The 22309-nt window shown below is 39.7% G+C and overlaps 1 protein-coding gene across 5 annotated transcripts in view; it reads right to left on the bottom strand.

Annotated features, from left to right (window-relative positions):
* spag9b (sperm associated antigen 9b) overlaps positions 1 to 22309 on the bottom strand; it is a 293766-nt gene that overhangs the window by 191674 nt on the left and 79783 nt on the right. For all 5 annotated transcript variants that reach the window (XM_043715172.1, XM_043715174.1, XM_043715173.1 and 2 more), the window contains exon 2: positions 19765 to 19885. In XM_043715172.1, the coding sequence (XP_043571107.1) occupies positions 19765 to 19885 (121 nt within the window). The remainder of the gene's footprint in view (positions 1 to 19764; positions 19886 to 22309) is intronic.

Genomic DNA, 22309 nt, shown 5'->3' with positions numbered 1-22309 from the left:
TTTATTAGGGTGGATGTTGGAAAATCCCCCAGGGCTGGCGGGCTGGCAGAAGCTAATCATGGAGCACACCCCCTTGGAACTTCTTAAGAGTATGGTGCACCAAAAGACAGATTTTTATGAGACATGGCGGCCCTTTTTGGACTACCTGGGTACAGATTTCTGCCATACTAATAAGAGCCTTTAGATAGCCATGGCAATTCTATGTAATGGAATTGGTATCCAGAAGGGAGGTACTACGAACATATGAATATGTAACACTTATGCACTCAATGGTCGAGGGCTTTTGCTTCATTTGGCTGAGCTGTGCTGTGGCTATCATTATTATTGTTAAGATTTTCCTTTTTAGCTTATTTATTAGTTATTATTTATTTATGTAATTAGCGGGTTTGTTTTTTAATATTGGTTTGAATTATGTATTTTTGTAATATTCAAAAGAAAAATATATTTTTATTGAAAAAAAGAACATTTTTTTAAAAAAGGCAACAGCAGCAAACCAGGGAATTACAGACCAAATAAGGAAACATCTGTTATCAAGTAATTAAGATTATGGTGATGCAACACCTTGAAATTTTTATCTGATTGGAAAGAACCAATTAAAGTTCATGGCATGGAAAGCAAATTATTGATCTGCTTAGGAAAGTCGCTGAGCAGCAGGGGGACAGTGAGCAGGTACTCAATTAGCAAAATAACATGCTGCAAAAGTATCTGTGCTGGGGCTTCAACAATTAACATATTTATGGTTTAGAAGGTTGACCAGAAAGCCACACACTAAAATTTGCTGATGATATGAAGATGAGTGGAACTGTATGCATTGTAGATATTGACAATGAGATATTGACATTATATTCTTTGATTTTTAAAAATTTCATTAACTGGCTATGCCAGCATTTAATGTCCATCCCTCATTACAGGAGGCATTCAACATATTGCTGTGAGTCTAGAATCACATGTAGGCCAGAACAGGAAAGAACAGCATATGAAATCATCTGTGAAATGGCCACTCACTGGAAAATCTGCTCCAAGATGTTTTGGCTATTAAAAAAAATATATCAGCGTCAGATTTAACATGAACAATTAATCTCGCATCATTTAATATTTGTGGAAGATTGTTCTTAAACTCTAACAAGCTTTGTGTGTTTCCTAATTTCATTCACAAAATATTGAACTCTATAGAAGTTTTCATTCTGGTACATCTACACTATAATCTCTTCAAGGCTAATATATCTTTGCAAATGTATAATTACGTATTCCAGATTGATATAAGCAATGTATTGTAAACTGTAGCTGAGACATATATTTTGCCATCTGGTGTTGTATTCCTCTGAATGTACAGATCATTATTCTGTTTGCCTTTTTGTACTGTATTTCTTTATTCTTGCACGGGATTACAGGCATTGCTGGCAAGGCTGACATTTGTTGCCAATCCTCTCTTGTGTTCGAACTGAGTCGGCTACATTGTTGAGAATCTGGAGTCACATATGAGCCAGACCGGGTAAAGGCAGATCTCCTTGCTACTAGGACATTAGTGAACCACATGGGCTTTTAACAACAATCAATTGTTAGTTTAATGGTCATCATTATAAGAATATTATTTTAATTTCTGATGGAATTTAAATTCAATTAATCAATCAGATGCTGCAATGAGATTTGAATCCATATGTGGCTCAGTCTTAGCGCCAGGGACCCCAGTTTGATTCTGGCCTTGGATTACTGTCCACGTGGAGCTTGAACACTTTTCCCCCCATGTCTGCGTGGATTTCCTCTGGGTACTCCAGTTTCCTCCCACAGTGCAAAGATGTGCAGGTTAAGTGAATTGGCCATGCTAAATTGTCCATAGTTTGCAGGGACATATAGGTTGGGTGCATTAGTCAGGACAAATTCAGAGTAATAGGATAGGGGAAGGGGCAGGATGGGATACTCGTCGGTGGGTTGGTGTGGACTTGTTGGGACAAATGGCCTGTTTCCACACTATAGGGATTCTATGAACCCGAACTTCTGGATTACTAATTTAGTGACATCACCACTGTACCAACATCTCCTACTTATTCATGACATTTAAAAGATACATATAATTGAACCCCTTTATCTCTACAGACTTCAATTGTGGATGTAGGTTTGCTCGCTGAGCTGGAAGGTTCATTTTCAGACGTTTCGTATGGAGGCTCACTGAAGATGTTATCTAATATGGTGATATTAGGTAACATCTTCAGTGAGCCTCCATACGAAGCTTTGTTCGGAGGCTTACTGAAGACGTTACCTAGGATGGTGGCGAAATGTCCAAAAATGTCCAGCGCAGCGAGCAAACCTACATCCAGAACCTCCACCTGAGCTACAAATTCTCAAAACTCGCTAATCCCAATGGGCACAATACGCTAAAACCAGCCCAAAAAAATGGGAAATGAATGCCATCTGAAAGAGTGCCACCCACGAACAGCTGTACTTCCTGCCCAAATGCCTAAGAAAACACATACTACCTAAGTATCTTAAATACAAACCTCCCCTCAACAACCCACTCGTCAAAAGAATAGCAAAGCAAAACTGCCACAGAATGCTTACAGTAATGATTAATGATGCCCCCAACAGACTCCATAAATACAACTGGGATATTTTGCACCAAAAATCTTTACTCACTCATGCAACAGACCATGAATGGACAGACACAGTACAACAAACCATAGATATTAGACAGCGACAAACACAGAAAATGAAAAAGCTCGACCTGCAAAAATAATTAGACAAACATACACAAAGTAACAACACTGACAACACAGAAGTGGATTAAAAAAAAACTTATCTGACCGACCCTTAACAGACACTGAAAAAGCCATCTTAATAAGAGGATTCAGTTAAAAGGCTTTGTCCAGAGGAACACTTGAAATGTTACCTAGATTGGTGACAAAACGTCTGAAAACGAACCTTCCAGCTCAGCGAGCAAACCTACATCCAGAACCTCAACCTGAGCTACAAATCTTCCCAAACTCACTAAGACTTCAATTGTTTCTATCTTTTTGCCATTTGAAAAGTACTATGTCCTGTGCTTGAGTCTGAAGTGGACGACTTCACCTTTGATTTCAATACAAATCCATTTGCTACTTTTTCCTGTTTTCAGTAGGTGGCGAAGGTGATGGCCTGCCAGTATTATTGTGAGACTATTAATCCAGAGACTGAAGTAATATTGTGGAGATCAGGGTTCAAACTTGGGTCAGATGATGTCAATACTGAATTTGAATTCAGTTTTAAAAAACCTAGAATTAAGACATGTCCATTGATTGATGAAATAAAAACTATATCTGGTTCACCCATGTCCTTTTGGGAAGGAAATATGCTGTTCTTACCTGTTCTGGCCTACATGCGATTCTAGACCAACAATAATATGTTGGCTGCTTCCTGTAATGAGAGTTGGACATTAAATGCTGTACTTTTCCAGCACCACACTTTGACTCTGATCTCCAGCATCTGCAATTCTCACTTTCTCCTGGTCCTTACTTTGCTAAAATAAAGAGAACTGATTTCTGAGTGGTTCAGAACACACTAACCCATACAAAGAGAATTTTATCCATCAAAACTTGAGGTTTTCACAAGTCAACTAAAATTACCTTTGAAGATAACGTGAAACTAGCATTAATTTGTGGTCAGTTTTCCTTCCTCCAGTTCTTCCAAACTATCAATGGCCAGTGGAAACCAACATGACAAATGCCAGAAGCAAACTATCTTCATCATGGTTGATGAAACATATTGCCCACACTTGACTGATTACCATTGCTGATTTCTCAGTAGTATTAAGGAAATAAATGACATGAGAAAATTCCTTTTCTTTATTGAATGTATCACAATGGACATCTATCCCTAAATTAGAGCTACATCTAAAGGTTTAATAAACAACAGAATAATCTGGTTTCTATCTGGCTGATTGATAGCAACAGTAGAAAAGCAATCAACTTATACATCAATAAACAATTAACTCTGGATTTTAAGGTTAGATGTAGCCTAAGCACAGATATCTCAGAGGGATGGAGGAGATTACAGAAAAATGGAGAGGCAAGGACGTGGAATGATGTGAAACAAAGATAATAATCTAAAATCAAGATGTTAGTTGATGAGGAGTCAAATGTAGTTCAGAGGGCACAGTGGAGATAAAGAAATGTGACTTGCTAAGAGTTAAGTCAAGGTAGTCAGGTTTTGAATGATCTCAAGATTATAGTGGGTAAAATGTGGAAGACCAGCCAGTATTGGTTCTGTCTGGAGGTAACAAATGCAATAATCAGCGTTTCAGCAACAGATGAGTTGAGATAGGAAAAGTGAGACAATGTTACAAAGATGGCAAAAGTAGAAGTTGGATTCTCATCTTAGGATCAAATATAACACCAAGGTTGTGAACAGACTGGCTTCAGTTATCACCAGGGAGAGAGAGCCATCTGTGCTCACAGCACAAAAGAAGTCATTCAACCCTTAATGTCCATGTGGTCAAAGATCGAACTACACAAATCCATTTTTTTATCCCAAAGCTATGGTAACTAAAATGAATATCCAACTACTGCTTAAATGTTACCTGAGTTTCTGACTCAACTCCCTTCAAGCACTAAGTTCTAGACTCCCACTACACTGGGTGGGTAGTGATAGTGGAAATCCCAACTCTCCTCTAATCCTTCTACCTCTTACCTGACATCAATGCCCTTTGTCATTCACCCTCTACTAGTGAGTAAAGTGCCTTCTTATCCACCCTATCATTGCCCACTCAATCTTATACAGCTCTTCAGGGTTCCCTTGCAACCTTTACCATTCCAAGGAAAACACACCCTAGCCTATCCAATCTTGCCTCACAGCTCAGACCCTCTCGCCTACACAGCATCCCAGTAAATCTCCTCTGCAGCCTCCAGCCCGATTACATCCTTTCTATAATGTGATGATCAGAAATGCACACAGTATTCTACCTGAGGCCTAATTAGCATTTTATGCATTATAACCTTCTGTTCTGAGGAAGGTCACTGGGCCTGAAACTTAACTCTTGATTTCACTCCACATGCTGTTGAGCGTTTCCAGCAATTTCTGTTTTAGTTCCAGCATAACCTCCTTGTTTTTGCATTCTTTATCTTGGCTCATAAAGGCAAGTACCCCTATGCTTTCCTATCCATTTGTCCTGATATCTTCAGAGACATACGGATATGGACACCAAGATCCCTCTGACTTTCAGTACTTTTCAGGGACTACACTTCTGAATAGTCCACACACACATTACCTCTATGGTCCTTACTGGGATATGCTCTTTTCTGAGGTGAACAGTATGGATCCAACACGTTTTTATGCTTTTCACTTCTACCTATATGGCCTCGTTTGGTGGTCCTCCTAAGACACCATCCTTTCTCACTGCCAGAATAGACTCATTGATCAATATTGCAACCCAGTCCTTCCTCTTCTATTCCAATCTTTATCTCACCTGAATATCCCATCAGCAAGATTGTCAAGATGCCAATTCTACCCATCTTTCAGCAAGTCTCGGTCATAGCTATTATAACACATGCCTGTATGCCTATCTATGCCCTCAGCTCATATACCTTATTCTTTGGGGTCCTTGCATTAAAATGTATAGCAAACTTGCAAAACTCACTTTTTGCTTTCCAGTCTGTATTTCCACTGCCATCCAGACTCATGCACTTTTGTTCTGATTTCTAATTCCATCTCGGTTTCTCTCCCCTCTGAACTACTTGTAAGAACCAATCACCCTCCCAATCCATTTTAAATCCACCACAAAAGCATTAGCAAATCTACCAGTGAAGCTGTTGGTCATTTTCCTTTTTAGATGTAGCCTGTCCAACATATGCAGGTCCAAACTTCCCCCAGAAATGGTCCCAATACCTCAGGAATCTAAAGTCTCACTCCTCTACCATCTCACCAGCCAAAAGTTTATCTGTTTGATTTTCCTGGAGGAATACAGAAAGGAGTCTGAAAGTCTGCTTTTCAATTTCCTACTGAATCCCTAAAGTCTGCTTGCAGGACCTCATTTCTCTATTCACTGGTCCCAACATGGACCTCTAGCTGTTTACCCTCCCCCTTCAGAACACTCTGCAACTGTTCCATCAGAGGGATAGAGTTATTAACTTAGAGTTTGGTGTGGGGATGGAAAATAAAGACTTAAATTTTCCTGATGTTTAACTGAACAAATTTCAACTCATCCAATATGGGATGCCAGAAAAGCAGTCTTATAATTTAACAGCAGTGCAGAGCTTGTGTGAGGTAATACAAGAGGTAGAGCTGTGTATCATCAGCATGCATATGAAAACTAACGCTGTCCCGAGATAAACTTTGTCAAGTGGCAAAACGAGGAACAGGAAAGAGCCAAGGTCAGATCTTTGGGAACACAACAGTTAACCACGTGGGAGTCGGAAGAGAAACCTTTGTAAATGATTCACTGATGATGATTAGCTGGACAAGGTGAAGTGGTATTGCCCTTGCCCCTGAAGTGAGAGAATCAAAGTTCAAGTTCTACCAGCTCTAGAGGTGTTTAATAACATCTCTGGACAGGTTGATTAGAAAATAAAAATTAAGCTAGATAAGAATGGAATCATATGAAAGCAGTTACATCTCAATGGATTACAGTGTAGAGACATTGGAGGAGTACAGTGTAGCCAACCATACCAAGTATTACAGACAGATCAAGAAGAATAAGGAAAGTTTTCCTATGTTACAATCATACAGGATCTCATCTGAGACTGAAAAAGAATCATTTCAGTATTGCAGCAGGGCAGGAGCCTGATAGAACATCTATGTTTAAATCCTTCCTATCAACGAAAAGAACTGATTTGGGAGATACAGCGTGTTCAGTAACTTTGGAAAAAAATGGAGCTTGAAGACAGAATGGGAGATTGCAAGAAGGATGTAGTCAAGAGTTGTTTTAAATTGAGGAGCACAGCAAAAATACAACAGACTTTAGAGGAGAAAGAGATTGGTTTACAGTATCTGCTGAGAAGTTGCACGATTAGTTTAGTGGGAATAAGTGTGAAGAAATAGGTGGTGTGTCTTATTGATGAGATGAGGTCAGAGAAAGGATTAAGAGGGAAGCTAAACAAACATGAGAGTTCTGGGCTAGGGCAAAGTGAGTATTAAAGGAAGTTTGGCTGGAAGGGGTCAATAGAAGGAAGAATGCAGTAGAGGCAACTGACTGGATTATATCAACCTTATAGAGATGTTCATGACCTCCTTATGTTAGTTGCTAGAGGTGAGGGTGAAGAGGACAGGGAAGAAAAGTTGAAGCAAATCATTTGCAGTGGTGAAAAGTAAAGAACCTTACTAACACCGATTCCTCTAACAAAAATACAATTCACTAAGTGTTTAAATTCAAGAAACTAGCTCCCTGGTTCTCTTATTATGTTATCTTAATACACACCTATCAGATGTTTCGGCTGATGGACTAAAGGACCTGCATTTGGACATGTAAACTATGAGAGCTGGTACACAGGAAATGGCCTTCCAAAGTACAAACTGAGCAAGCAGAAGTATACAAATGGCTTTTCAATGGGAGATGATGTATCATACCATACACAAAACAGCTCAATAGATATCCATATGATCACATTTACAAATTGTGTTAAAAAATAAGTTTTTAAAAAGTTAAATCAGCTGAAAAACTCCCCTGCAAATCATTTTTCCTTTTCTTAGAGGTAGATATGCAAAGCAGGACAACATAAATGCTTTGAGGACAGAAACCCACAGCCATTTAAGGAAACTTAAAATCATGAGCAGTTGGTTTGCTTTGAGATTTTATTGTATCACATTATTCAATACAGCGATTTATATTGTGACTAAAGGGGTAATGGGGCAAGATTGACAGTTAAAATTAGGGTGAGGTCTTTATCAAAACCGTTTCAGATTGATAAATCTGTCAAAGGGAAATTCGTTGAAGTTAGATCAGGACACTGAGCTCCAGCATGTTGTAATTATCTTTACCATCTGTGCCAAAACCAAAGGGCCTGTTTCCATACTGTAAGGAATCTAATCTAAAAACATTCTTAAAAAAATACTAAAGGCTCGTCATTGCAGTGCCCACCCTCGAGTTGTGATTTGGAGGTGCCAGTGTTGGACAAAGTTAAAAATCATACAACATCAGGTTGCCGTCCAACAGGTTTACTTGGAGGCACGAGCTTTCACATTTTAACAACAAAATTTAACATGCATTAATTTGAAATCTTGCCAAATTACTTGATTGTTGTTATTAACTTTGAGAAACCTTTTTGAATCAGTGATCAGTTTTAAGAAAACGAATGTCTCTTTGAAACCATACAGTTCAGGGTGCAATCTTCTATAAGGCACAAAAACTCAGACTAGGTACAGAGCCACCTCAATATACTTGATAAGTGCCATCAATGCTGTTTGAGACAGATTTTCTGCATCAGCTGGGCGGACAGGCCTACTAACATCAGCATTCTTGGAGCAGCTAACAGCACCAGCATCGAAACCATGATCATCCAAAACTAACTCTGCTTGGGCTTAGACTGCCAAGCTTCGTACTGCTCAAGGAAGCCACTCAAACGCGACGACAAAGGAAGCATTTTAAATACTCCCTGAAGCTTTCCCACAAGAAATGCAGCATAGACATCAATGCATGGGAGATCCTTGTTCAGAAGAAACCGTGAAGAAAACTCTTATATGAACGAACACAAGTTTTTGAGAAAAACGGTGGCAAGAGGCAGTACTAAAAAGGAACTAGAGAAAGGAATGCCAATGATCTCAAGGTCAAGGACTAATTCCACCCCCCCAATAAATGTATGGTTGGAGATGCAGCTCTTGGATCAGGTTCATCAGCCACGCAAGACACCACAGAACCAATGACAACTAACACAAAATTCCTGGCTGGACAATCACATTTGTTAGCAAGTGATTGCCGATGACAACAATCTTTGTTGTTTTTAAAAAGTATAAATCATTTAAGTACATGAAGTGACTTCAAACACCTGCTGTGTACTTTTACATGACTCAAGGGCCAAAGTGACTCCAATTTTCAATTGATCAGTGGGTATTTGTGTGGCCCAGCTGGTAATAGGAAAGCCCTTGAGGGCAGATTATGTGCATTGCAATATACTCTCCTCTGACTGCAGCTGAAAAAAGTGTTGCAAACCGACATGCAATAACTGTTCATTTAAAACAGAGTGCTCATTAATTCATAATTTCTTATGTTTAAACTGCTCTAGATTATAGTCTCCTTCTTAATATACTTCAGCAACCTGGTCCGATCCAAACTGGAGCTGACATGCACGATTAAACATCAAGTGACCTGATCCTGGTGTGACCATAATAACAAGCATGTCAATCAGCAGTAGTTTTTGAATCGATGAGTTTTTTTTAAATAGCCTTGGATCCTTTGCCTTAAATAGCTATCAGACAAAATTTGAATTTTTATCTTCCAGAGCTAATTAAAAACTGAATTAAAAGTTGGGTTGTGGGAAAGAAGAGACATTGGACAATAATGCAATCATTATTAAAAATGTAACCCCAACGTTGGGTTGCTGGATCTGCTAAGAAACTAGAGAAACATTTTTTAAAATTAAATTTTTTCTAGCTCTGCTCAAGACAAATGCTGGAGATTTACCTTGGGGTTGTTGCTGACTGAGACCAATTAGCACAAGCTTGGGTTATGAGTATTGTTATTCCTGAGAAGAATTGGAACAAAAGTATCAGAAACACTGACTAAATAATTTAATTCTTGACAGCAAAATACTACAAACACTGAAAATCTGAAATAAAAACAGAAAATGCTGGAAATATTCAGATCTGGTAAAAAGAGGGGAGAAAAGGAAAACAGTTAACTTTTCAGGTCGATTACTTGTTTTTTCCTCACAGGAACTGCCAGATCTGCTTAGTATTACCAATATTTTCTGCTTTTATTTTTAATTCTTGAGAAAATGTAATTACAGTACACAGATGTCTTCAAGACACAAGAACAACACATCTCTGGGAAGAAATATGTAACTGTACACACTGGAAGATTTTAACATATTCGCACTTTCTTTCATTATAATTCTTTGCAAAACAAATTTTCCTCAAATCTTACTAAACTTTCCCCAAGCACTACTAAAATCTAATTCTAATTTTAGATTGTACTCCCATACAGAACATGGAGTCATATAGAGAAACTAACCATTATATTTTAAACAGAAATTGAAATTACTAGAAAAGCTCAGGTCTCACAACATCTGTGGACAGAAAACAGTTAACATTTTGGGTCCAGTGACTCTTTTTCAGAAGTGTCTGTTTGGAACAGTTCTGAAGAAGGGTCACTAAACGCAAAATGGTAACTTTGATTTCACAGATGTAGTCAGTCCTGCTGAGTTTTTCTGGCAATTTCCAACATTCTAAATTACATAAAAAGGTGAAGTTGTTGAAGTCCCAGAGAGCTTTGGGCTGTTTTCCCTTCGGAGAGATGACTGCTTGAGAGTTTAACCAGAGAATCACAATGACTCAAGCAAGGGACAATTTGAGAAGGTGGGAACTTCACAGTGACCTGAGTGAGTGCACAAATCAAACCCATGCTGTTGGCATCACTAACATCACAAACCAGACATCCAGCCACTGAGCTCAGTTGAGATAACTCCCATGGTAATGCTCCTTATTATTTCAACTGACATAATTTTTAAAATGCTGCAGTTAACTTCTATGATCCGAAATTAGAAAAGTCAATTCAGCGGCAGATTGCTATTCAGTGATCTTGCTGGAAAGCTGAGGTGTTTAGAAGAGGTTTTAGGAACAATATTGCAGAACATAGGAGTTTGGTGACTGATGTCTGTCACATAATGGCAAAAACATGGGAGAAAATGCTTAATGTACAGCCTAATAATAAAGCTTGAGAGGAGAATCAAAAAAACTTAGGTCTTGTTTCACATCAGTTCGGTTTAAAGTGAAGCTGACCTCTTAAGTGATGTGTTTAGCAAGTATGGCAGATGCTATGAGAAAGAGTGGAAACCAAACAAAAAGTGCAACATGATTTCCATGGCATGAGGTGGGCTGCTTGCAAATATGATGTAAAAATCTGAGGAAATGTTATATTGTGTTAATTCTTCACAAAGCTTTCAAGTTCTTGCCTTTATAAATATAGAAGCATAGATATACAAGCATGTGAGTTGTACTAAGCCTCTATAAATTACTGGTGAGGCATCAGTTGGCACGACATCCAATTATGGGTGTCACACTTTAGAAAGGATGTCAAGCCCTTGGAGAGGGACTACAGAGTTACTGGAATGAAACCAATGATGAGGCCTTTCGGTTATGTGGAGAGACTCGAGAAGCCAAGATTGTCCTCCTCACAGCAGGAGGAACAGGAGGATGCCAAATAGCCATTCTTGACTACTTTGTCATTCATTTTTAGATCATTGTTGATCTGTGAAATTAACTCCATATATCCACTTGGGTAGCTACTGGAGATTTAAGAGGTATTTAAAATTACAAGTTTTGACAGAATAAACAAAAACAGGAACCATGTGCTGAGGTAAACAGGTTCAAGGTAATTAGCAAAAAAATGACAGCAGTGAATATATCTTTCTTTAACACAGCCTAGCAAGCTTTGCCAGCTGAAATGCACTGCTTTAAAGTTACTGAAACACATTCAATATTATTTTACAGAAAATAATTCATATATAGCTAGAAAATAAAGAGCAGAGGCATGGGTCTAACTGGCTAGCTCTTTAAAAAGCCAGCAAAAGGCACTGGGCCTAAAAGACTCAATGTTCTCTACAAAGAAAAACACAAACAGTAGAACTGCTATTGCTTTTTCCACAACCACATGCCACAGAGTAGTTTCCAGTCAATAAGTAATTTAATAAGTGTCATCACTCTTCTCACATACGAAATGCAGTAGCCAACCTGCACAAAAGCTTCCACCCAGTGATGTGATAATGAATGAGACAATTTGTTCTCATGTGATACTGATTGAATGACAAAATTTGGCTAAGACATGGGCACTATTCTTCACAAAACAATTTAAAACAAAAAATTATTTGTGGGATGTGGGAGTCGCTGGCTAAGCCAGCATTTATTACCTGCCCCGAGTTGCCCTTGGTGATGCTGAGCTGCTGACTTTAATGACTGCAGTCCATTCACTGTTGGTAAAAATTCCAGGATATCTATCCAGTGACAACGATGGAGTGGGGTTTGGGGGGAAATCTGCAGGTGGTGGGGTTTCCATGTCCTTATAGATAGAATTAATTGAGAGTTTGGAGAGTACGTACAAAGGATCTTAGATGAATATCTGCAGTGTATTTTGTAGATAGCACACATTGCTGCTACTCAGCTTTGGTGTAGGAGTGGCTGAGGGTTCGTGGATGCATTGTCAATCAAGCAGCCTGGTTTGTCCTGGATAGTGTCAGGTTTCTTAGTATTGGAGCTGCCAATCAAAGTGGGAATATTCCATCATAGTTCTGACTTGTGCCTACTCATAATGCCAGTAAAGCTTTACATGTAGCCAAGCTCATCAAAAGGCAGTACATTTGACAGTGCAACACTCCCATAGTATTGCATTGGAGCGTCAGCCTTGATTTTTGTGCACAAGCCTGGAGCAGACTTAAACCCAGAACTTTGGAAGCTCTCGTCTTAGTCACAGCTAAGCCAGGATGACCCTTCAAGTTTAGGATTCAGTTCTCTTTGTGATCCTTCTGCTATGAAAGATTAGAAGCTTTACCGCATCTATTTAATGTGTTGTTATGGTTACAATTCGCACTTAGAGTTGCAGTGTCAGAATACAGCTGCTTAAATTATCCCCTTTCCTGGTTTCAAGAAAATAGCTTCAGCTGGGTAACATCGCATGTACATGCAAATATATAATCATTCTCTTCTACAGCACAGTGCACCTGTTCTCTGAAAGAAGCCCATTTCATCCCATTTCCTTCTTTGTCCCCCCAATACTTATTCAATTTATTTTTAAAAGTTATTATAAACTCATCACCATACAATTTCTGAAAGGGCATTCCACCAACCAATTCTCTTTGTGACCATGAAATTTATGCCTCAAGTTATCAATAAAAGTAGTACATTTGTTGTTTTTTTTCTCCATCTTTATCTATTGTCTTAAATGCTGTCACAGTTGCAATGTTGCAAATGAAACAGCCAATTTGTCCATAGCATGCTCCCACAAAACCAAATAAATAATCAAACAAAATGAGGTTTTAGTGATATTCATTACAGCCAGATAATATCTTGGTTTAATGCGTCCTCTGAGGATGGAATTTCTCTCAACACTACACTGTGGTGTCAACACACATCATGTGCTCAGGTCTCAGGAGTCAGAGTTTAACCCAGAAACAAGAATGCTGTCACTTAAGGCAAAGCTGACACTGGAAAATTCTTGTTATTAAGCATTTCTTCATTACTCTGAAGTTTTACCATTTAATACATATTCCTTTCCTTCATCTTAAAATCGAGAACCTCACATTTCTCCTGATAAAATCACCGAATCTGTGCTTGGATGTACCTTCCTGAATAACTTGGACAGTAGTTAATCACTCCCCCTATTTTTGTATGCAAAATTTTACATAAGTACAACAAATTTACAGGTTCTCATCAATTAACATGTTTTTAGTACTTTGAGGAAGAAACAAATCATTTAATTGGGATTTACTTTTTATTTTGTGATTTATATGTGCATTACAAAAGTACATTTATATCTGAACAACAAATGAACCATACATGTAATATCCACGCTTTTCTCTTTAAACTATAACTTATAAAACGACAGGGACTTTATGCTGGAACTATCTGAAAAGTTGGTTAGGCCGCAACTACAGTATTGCTTGAGGTTCTAGAATCCGCATTACAGGAGGGATGTGATTGCATTGGAGAGCGCAGAGATTTACCAGAATGCCTGGACTGAAGAGTTTGTTATGAAGAAGAATTGGATAGACTGGGATTGATTTCTTAAGAGCAGAGGACATGGATAGGTGATATGACTGAGCCAATTACAAAGGGGCATAACTCAAATAAACAGGAAGGAATTTCCTGCTTAGTGGAGGGATCAATGACCAGAGGACATAGATTAAGGTGAGGCACAGGAGGTTTAGAATCATAGTATCAAAGTGCAGAAGAGGCCTTCCAGTCTATTAGGTTTGTACCACCAAAATTACATTAAATCTACACAAGTCCCATTTTCCAGCACAAGGCCCATAACCTTGCGTCATAGAGACGTACAGCACAGAAGCAGACCCTTTGGTCTAACTCGTCCATGCCGACCAGATATCCCAACCCAATCTAGTCCCAACTGCCAGCACTTGGCCCATATCCTTCCAAGCCCTTCCTATTTCATATATCCATCCAAATGCCTTTTAAATGTTGCAATTGTACCAGCCTCCACCACTTCCTCTGGCAGCTCATTCAATACACATACCACCCTGTGTGAAAAATTTGCCCCTTACGTCTCTTTTATATCTTTCCCCTCTCATCCTAAACCTATGCCCTCTAGTCCTGGACTCCCCAACCCCAAGGAAAAGACAATTTATCCTATCCATGTCCCTCAATTTTGTAAACCTCTATAAAGTCACCCGTCAGTCTCCGACGCTCCAGTGAAAACAGCCCCAGCCTGTTCAGCCTCTCCCTATAGCTCAAATCCTCCAACCCTGGCAATATCCTTGAAAGGGTTCAGAAATAATTTACAAGTTTCACAATATCTTTCCGATAGGAAGGAGACCAGAATTGCATGCAGTATTCCAATAGTGGCCTAACCAATGTCCTGTACAGCCTCAACATGACCTCCCAACTCCTGTACTCAATACTCTGACCAATAAAGGAAAACATACCAAATGCCTTCTTCACTATCCTATCTACCTGCGACTCCACTTTCAAGGAGCTATGAACCTGCACTCCAAGGTCTCTTTGTTCAGCAACACTCCTTGTTAAGCGTATAAGTCCTGCTCTCATTTGTTTTCCCAAAATGCAGCACCTCGTATTTATCGAAATTAAACTCCATCTACCACTTCTCAGCCCATTGGCACATCAATATTATGACATTTCAAATGGTCCCCATATATTTTCAATGTTGTAAAATCAAATGTTTTGAGGGAACGTGAGGAAATATTTTATCATCCAGAGTGTCAAAATCTGGAACTCACTTCCTGAAAGGGTGGTAAAGGCAGGAACCCTTATGATATTTAATAAGTATTTATATGTACACTTGCAATGACAAGGCAAAAGTAAGGACTGCAGGTGCTGGAAACCTGAGTTGAGATAAGAGAGGTGCTGGAAAAGCACAGCAGGTCTCGCAGCATCTGGGGAGCAGGAAAATCCACGTTTCGGGCAAAAGCCATTCATCAGGGATGGATGATGAAGGGCTTTTGCCCAAAACGTCAATTTTCCTGCTCCTCTGATGCTGCCTGACCTTCTGTGCTTTTCCAGCACCTCTCTAATCTAAACACTTGCAATGACAAGGCTATAGGATGGATGCTGAAAAACAGGATTAGAATAGTTCGTGCAGAGTCGATGGTCCAAAGGACCTTGGCCTGTGCTGTAGACATCTAACTTTATATTTCGTCAAATAACATCAATGCTATGCTAGAAGTTATAGGAACTGGAGTGGGCCATTCAATAAGATTTTGGGCAGCTCTGTGCCCTAACTCCATTTGTTTGCCTTGCATTCATGTCCTTTGAAACACTTGCTTAATAAAAACATTTAAAAAAAAAATCATTTCTGGGATGATGGCATCACTGACTGGCCAGCATTTATTGCCCATCCCTAGCTGCACTTGTGATACAGCTGAAAGGTTTGCCAGGTCACTTAAGGTGGCAATTCAGAGTTAGCCACATTGCTGTGGGTCTGGAGTCACATGCAGACGAGGTGAGGATGACAGTTTTCCTTCGAGAACTGGATGGTTTTTTCTGACAATTGACTAAAGACTCTCAGCCATCATTAGGTTCTTAATTCCAGATTTTATTGAATTCAAATTTCACCATTTGCTGTGAGGGGATTCAAACCTAAGTTCAAAGTTTGTGAGAAGATTTGTAGCTCGGGTGCTCGTTGCTGTGGTTCTGTTCGCCGAGCTGGGAGTTTTTGTTGCAAACGTTTTGTCCCCCGTCTAGGGGGCATCCTCAGTGCTTGGCAGAGGAAGAAAAGGACAACCAACTCCCATTCCTAGACGTGATGGTACAGAGAACACCGAACGGAGAATTCACCACAAAGGTATACAGGAAAGCCACACACACAGACCAAGTCCTGAACTATGAAAGCAACCACCCCAATACACACAAACGAAGTTGCATCAAGACACTATTCAAAAGGGCCACAACACACTGCAGCACACTGCAAAAAGAGGAAGAGGAAGAGGAACACCTATACAAGGTATTCGCCAAAAAAAACGGATATCCTCGCAATTTCATCAACAGATGCCTAAGAGAAAGACAATGGAACGAGGACATGCCGCAACCCAAAGGACTAGCGACACTACCATACATCAGGAGCATTTCAGAACTGACAGCCAGACTACTTCGACCACTAGGACTTATAACAGCACACAAACCAACAGCCACCCTCAGACAACAACTCACCAGAACGAAGGACCCGATACCCACATTAGCATAACTAATGTAGTGTACAAAATCCCATGCAAGGACTGCACTAAACACTATATAGGACAAACAGGAAGACAGCTAACGATCCGCATCCACGAACATCAACTAGCCACGAAACGACACGACCAGCTATCCCTAGTAGCCACACACGCAGACGACAAGCAACATGAATTTGACTGGGACAACACTATTATTATAGGGCAAGCGAAACAAAGAACAGCCAGGGAATTCCTAGAAGCTTGGCACTCATCCACAAACTCCATCAACAAACAAATAGACCTGGACCCAATATACCGGCCACTACAGCGGACAGCTGAAACTGACAACCGGAAGCGGCAGGGACAGGCCACTATAAATGCCGGAGGATACACCACAGAAGCGCTTCACAGGAGGCTCCCAAGCACTGATGATGTCACCTGGACAGGGGACGAAACGTTTGCAACAAAAACTTCCAGTTCAAACCTAAGTCCCCAAAACATTATTTGATTTCCTGGTTTAACAGACTAGCAATAATACCACTAGGCCATCATCTCCCCTTGGTTCCTGAAGTGCTCTTGCTGAAACCTCGATTCTCCTGCCCTTCAGATGCTGCCTAACCTGTTGTAGGAGCGCCCTACTCTCCACTCTGATCTCCAGCGTTTGCAGTCCTCACTTTCTCCATTATCTCCCCTTGTCTATCTCAAATTTAACAAATTAATTAACATTGGAACTCTCTTCCTCAAATGGCAGTCAAACGTCCTGTAAAGAAGTGCTTCCTAACATCTCTCCTGAATGGTCTGATCCTAATTCTCAGACTATGACCCCTGGTTCCAGAATCTCCAACCAGTGGAAATTTGTTATCTTTACACACCTTGTCTTGTTAATACCTTGAGGACTTCAGTAAGATTACCCCTCAACCTTCTTTGCCAATTCACCTAATCTAACAATTTCCTGTTGCAATTTTATGCTGTCATCAACACTGTCTATAATTCTGTCTAATTTTGTGTCATAAGCAAATTTGGATATTTGACTTTTTATGCCATTATCCAAGCCATTAATGAATAGTGAATAATTGAAACCCCAACATGAGTCATGTCATAACGATTTGAATACTTCGCTATTATTCCAATTCTCTGTTTCCTCCACTCAACTGATTTCCAATTCATGTCAATAATTTGCCTTCCTTTCAATGGGCTTCTACCGCAACTAACAGTCTCTTGTGGTGGGACTTATTGAAAGCCTTTTAGAAGTCCACATAAACTGTCAGCCTTCGACTTGTCTCTGTCCATCACCCTTGTCACCTTTTCAAAATTTCTTGAGGCTTGTCAGGCATGACCTACTCTTCATGAATCAATGTTGACTCTCCCTGATTAACTGAAATTGAGGTGATCAGTTATCCTAGCCTTGATTATAGAGTCCATCAATTTCCCTACTACAGATATTAGGCTAACTGCAATTTTGTAAAATTGCAGGAGATTGCCAGGGTTGGCGGATTTGAGCAACTGGGGGAGGCTGAACAGGCTAGGGCCGTTTTGCCTGGAGCATGGAGGTTGAGGGGTGACCTTATAGAGGTTTACAAAATTATGAGAGGCATGGATAGGATAAATAGACAAAGTCTGTTCCCTGGGGTCAGGGAGTCCAGCCTAGACGGCATAGGTTTAGGGCGAGAGGGGAAAGATATAAAAGAGACCTAAGGGGCAATTTTTCACGCAGAGGGTGGTACGTGTATGGAATGAGCTGCCAGAGGATGTGGAGGCGGCTGGTACAATTGCAACATTTAAAAGGCATCTGGATGGGTATATGGATAGGAAGGGTTTGGAGGGATATGGGCCAAGTGCTGGTAGGTGGGACTAGATTGGGTTGGGATATCTGGTCGGCATGGACGGGTTGGACCGAAGGGTCTGTTTCCATGCTGTACATCTCTATCTCTATTTATTTTAAATAGCTGGCTTGTTTGTATACATGGAAGTCAATGCAATATTTAAAGACTCCAAGATCAATATTATGAGAGATCTTAACAACTGGATGGAAGAGCTAAGGCTTAGGGACCCTCAAATTTGTATATAAAGTTGGAATTTAACCAGTGAAAACCATTGAATATTAATGATACACAGCAGAGTTGAGGCCTCTTGTGTACAGTGATCATATGTGTCCGTTTAAATCAGAGAGACACACAGGCATGATCTGTCATAGGTACAAGACAGCCGGGCCTCTTCAAAACTTTGCGAACAAGCCCATAAGCACATACGTTCTGAAGAATAACTAGACAATCCTTCACAATTAGACGATTTTCTAATATTCCTCAACACTTCAAATTTGATTAATATCGGTTAAATACCACTACTTGAGCACCTTCAACAGAGACCAGCATGTAGTACTGGGCTCGAGGGAGGTGGAGAAGAAAGCCAAAGGTTTCTTCTTCCTTAATACTATCCAATAACTATTACAGCACCCAAAATAATGTAGACATCAGTTGAGAACAAAATTGAGCTCCATGATCACACTGACATTTACCATCAATGGCAATACTATGCCCATTTGACCTAAACATTGGAGAATAGTGTGCTTGAGAGACAAAACCATGCCAAGGAATCAATTCTCTCCATACTTGTCAGGGGAACACGAGATAAGACAAAAAAAACTGTTATAAAGATGACTGAAGAAAATTAGTTGAAGAAACAAGATTTGTTTACCAATGGATAGAGGGTAGGAGAGCACAAGGCTCACCTGTATGTTAAGAACTACTTAGCGAGTTTGAGAAGATTTGTAGCTCAGGTTGAGGTTCTGCATGTAGGCTTGCTCGCTGAGCTGGAAGGTTCATTTTCAGACATTTCAGAAGCTTCATCCGGAGGCTCACTGAAGATATTACCTAGTATGGTGACAAAGCATCTGAAAATGAACCTTCCAGCTCAGCCAGCAAACCTGCATCCAAGAACTACTTCAATCTTCCTTTAACAGAAGCACAATACTCAATAAGGACTCAGACCATTGACTAATTTTATCCTATTTGACCTTATGAACACTAATTCCAGAAGCTTGCATTTTTATTTTAGAATTACAATTTGTTGGGTTCAAAAGGCTCCATAGGAATGTTCTATTCCCCACAATTTCTGACCTTGTTTTCAAATCACCTCATCCTGAAAATCCATACAACACACTTTTAGGTCCCCGTGACCGAACTATTAGTCCAGGTGTCTGGATTATTAGCCTACCGAAATAATCACTACAGTACAAGACTCTCAGCGTACTTACTCTGGTCTGCGTAATTTTTTGCCTTGAGTTCAAGCTGTCGTGTCTGCGATTCCAACACTTCCACGCGAATCTGAAGGTCCTTCTTCTCCTGCTCTTGAGAATCTTCAAACTCAATGAATTTCTACAAAAACAGAGGAATTGAATACTTTATACTTGTTCAATGCAAACCAGATATTATAATTGTAATAAATTAAGTAAATACAAGAAAAATCTGGGATGGCAATGTTTAAAGAAAAATTATTCATTCACAAGATGAGAATGTCTGGAAAGGCAGCATTTATTTTACATGTACATGGATGGACAGTCACATATGAAACTCCAGGATGGTATGTTGCATCCCAGTTGCTAGGGTCAAGGTTGTCTTTGAGTGGTTAAAGAATATTCTGAAGTAGGATGGTGAACAGCCAGTAGTCTTGATACACGCCAATACCATTAATATATGCAAGAAAAGAGATGAGGTTCTACAAACAGAATATAGAGATTTAGGAAGCAAATGAAAAAAATAAGGACCTCAAAAGGTAGTAATCTCAGACTGCTACCAATGCCACGTGCTTGTCAAAGTAGAAATAACAGGATATATCAGATGAATGTGTGACTAGAGACATGGGTTAAGGGGGAGGGTTTCAGATTCCTGGGGCATTGGGACTGGTTGTGGAGGAGGTGGAGCCAGTACAAGTTGGACAGGACCAGAACTGATGTCTGAGGGATGTAATTGCAACACCCAGTGGAGAATGGTTTAAACTAAAATGGCAGGGGGCTGGAACCTATACAGGGAGACACATGACAGGAAAACAAGGATTAAAACAAAAAAAACAGATGGGAAATAAGAAAGGTGATATGCAGAGAATTCAATCAAGCTGGGCCACAGTGAACAGGACAAAGAATGCTAAAGAGACAAGTCATAAGGCTTTGTGCCTTAATGCATGGAACACTCGCAATAAAATGGATGAATTAGTCACACAAATAGATCTAAACAGGTGTGTTGTTGTTTGGATTACAGTGAACTGGCAGCAGGGTGACCAGGAATGGGAACTGGATAAGAGTTTTCAGTTTTTAAAAAGGACAGACAAAAAGGAAAAGCAGGTGAGCTAGAGTTGCTGATTTAAAGGGAAAGTAATGCCACTGTGAAAATGGATATTAGCTGTAGTGAAGTAGAATTCATACAGGTTGAGCTTAGAAATACCAAGGGGCCAATATTAAGCAAGGCATTAAAAGGACATTAGGCATGCAATTATTAAAATTACAACTGTAAATATGGGTGGCTTCAATCAGCGCATTGATTCGGCAATAAGATCAGTAAGTGTCAACAGCATAAAGGAGGAATTCTTGGAGCGTATACAGCATAGTTGTATGGATCATCCTTGACTAGGTTTTTGTAATAACAACGAAGGGATAATTGACAATAAAGCTGCTCTTAGGCAGAACAAGCTGGAGGGGCTGAGTAACCTATTCTGTTCGTATTTTACTATGCAAGGGCTCTTAAGAAAGTGTGACCATAACAGGACAGAGTTTTTCATGAAGATGAAGAGTGACAGTTGTTTATGAGACTAGGTATCCTGAACTGAAATAAAGGAAATTACTATGGTATGAGACCTGAAGTAGCTATGATAAACTGGGCCTTGTTATTTAATGGAATGATGCTAGATAGGCAATGGTCAACAGTTGAAGAGCGAAGGAAAGAAATGGAACATTTATTTATCCCAGTCTGACATAAAGATGAAGTAGGAAATACGGTCCCACCATGACTAACAAGGGAAATTAGAGATTATATTAAACCCAAAGAAGAGGCATACAAATTGGCCAAACAAAGAAACAGACCAGAGGATTGGGAAGAGTTTAAATTCAAAGGAAGACAAAGATTAAGCGGAGAAGTAGAGTATGAGTGTAAGCTTGCAGGGAGCATACAAGCAATACTAAAAGCCCCTACCGATATGTGAAGAGAAAAAGGTTAGTCAAGATAAATATAGCTCCCCTACAGCCAAACAAGACAATTTATCATGGAAAATAAGGAGATGGCAGTCCACATACATAGTTGAGTATGTATTATATTTGTCTTCCTTTGTGAAGATAATATCCCACAAATATGGAGTAACAGGGTATAAACAAAAGGAGAAACTGAAATACATCAATATTGGTAGGAAAATGGTTTGGTCGATGCAGGCATTTTTGCACCAACATGTTATTATCCAGCAACTGGCTGAATGTTGAATTTGTCAAAGGAGAAGCGATGTTGGCCAATTAGCCACACAGAATGCTGAGAAACAACTGAGAAATTTTGAGGGTTACAAATTCATTGTTACTGAGTCTGGTTTGGTTTGGCTAACTAACCCGGTGTCATAACATTCTAGATTTATCAAATTCTCTTAACATAAATTTTGTAGCTGCTACTAGTGGGATTTGAACACATGTATCCAAATCATTAACTTCTTCCTTTCCCGCCGTACCGACCAGTACCCTTCCACTGACACCCTCCTTCGACTGACTGAACTGGTCCTCACCCTGAACAACTTCTCTTTCCAATCCTCCCACTTCCTCCAAACGAAAG

This window comes from Chiloscyllium plagiosum, chromosome 24, assembly GCF_004010195.1.
Source record: "Chiloscyllium plagiosum isolate BGI_BamShark_2017 chromosome 24, ASM401019v2, whole genome shotgun sequence".
NCBI classification, from domain to species: Eukaryota; Metazoa; Chordata; class Chondrichthyes; order Orectolobiformes; family Hemiscylliidae; genus Chiloscyllium; species Chiloscyllium plagiosum.
This window is presented reverse-complemented; position numbering and strand designations above follow the sequence as displayed.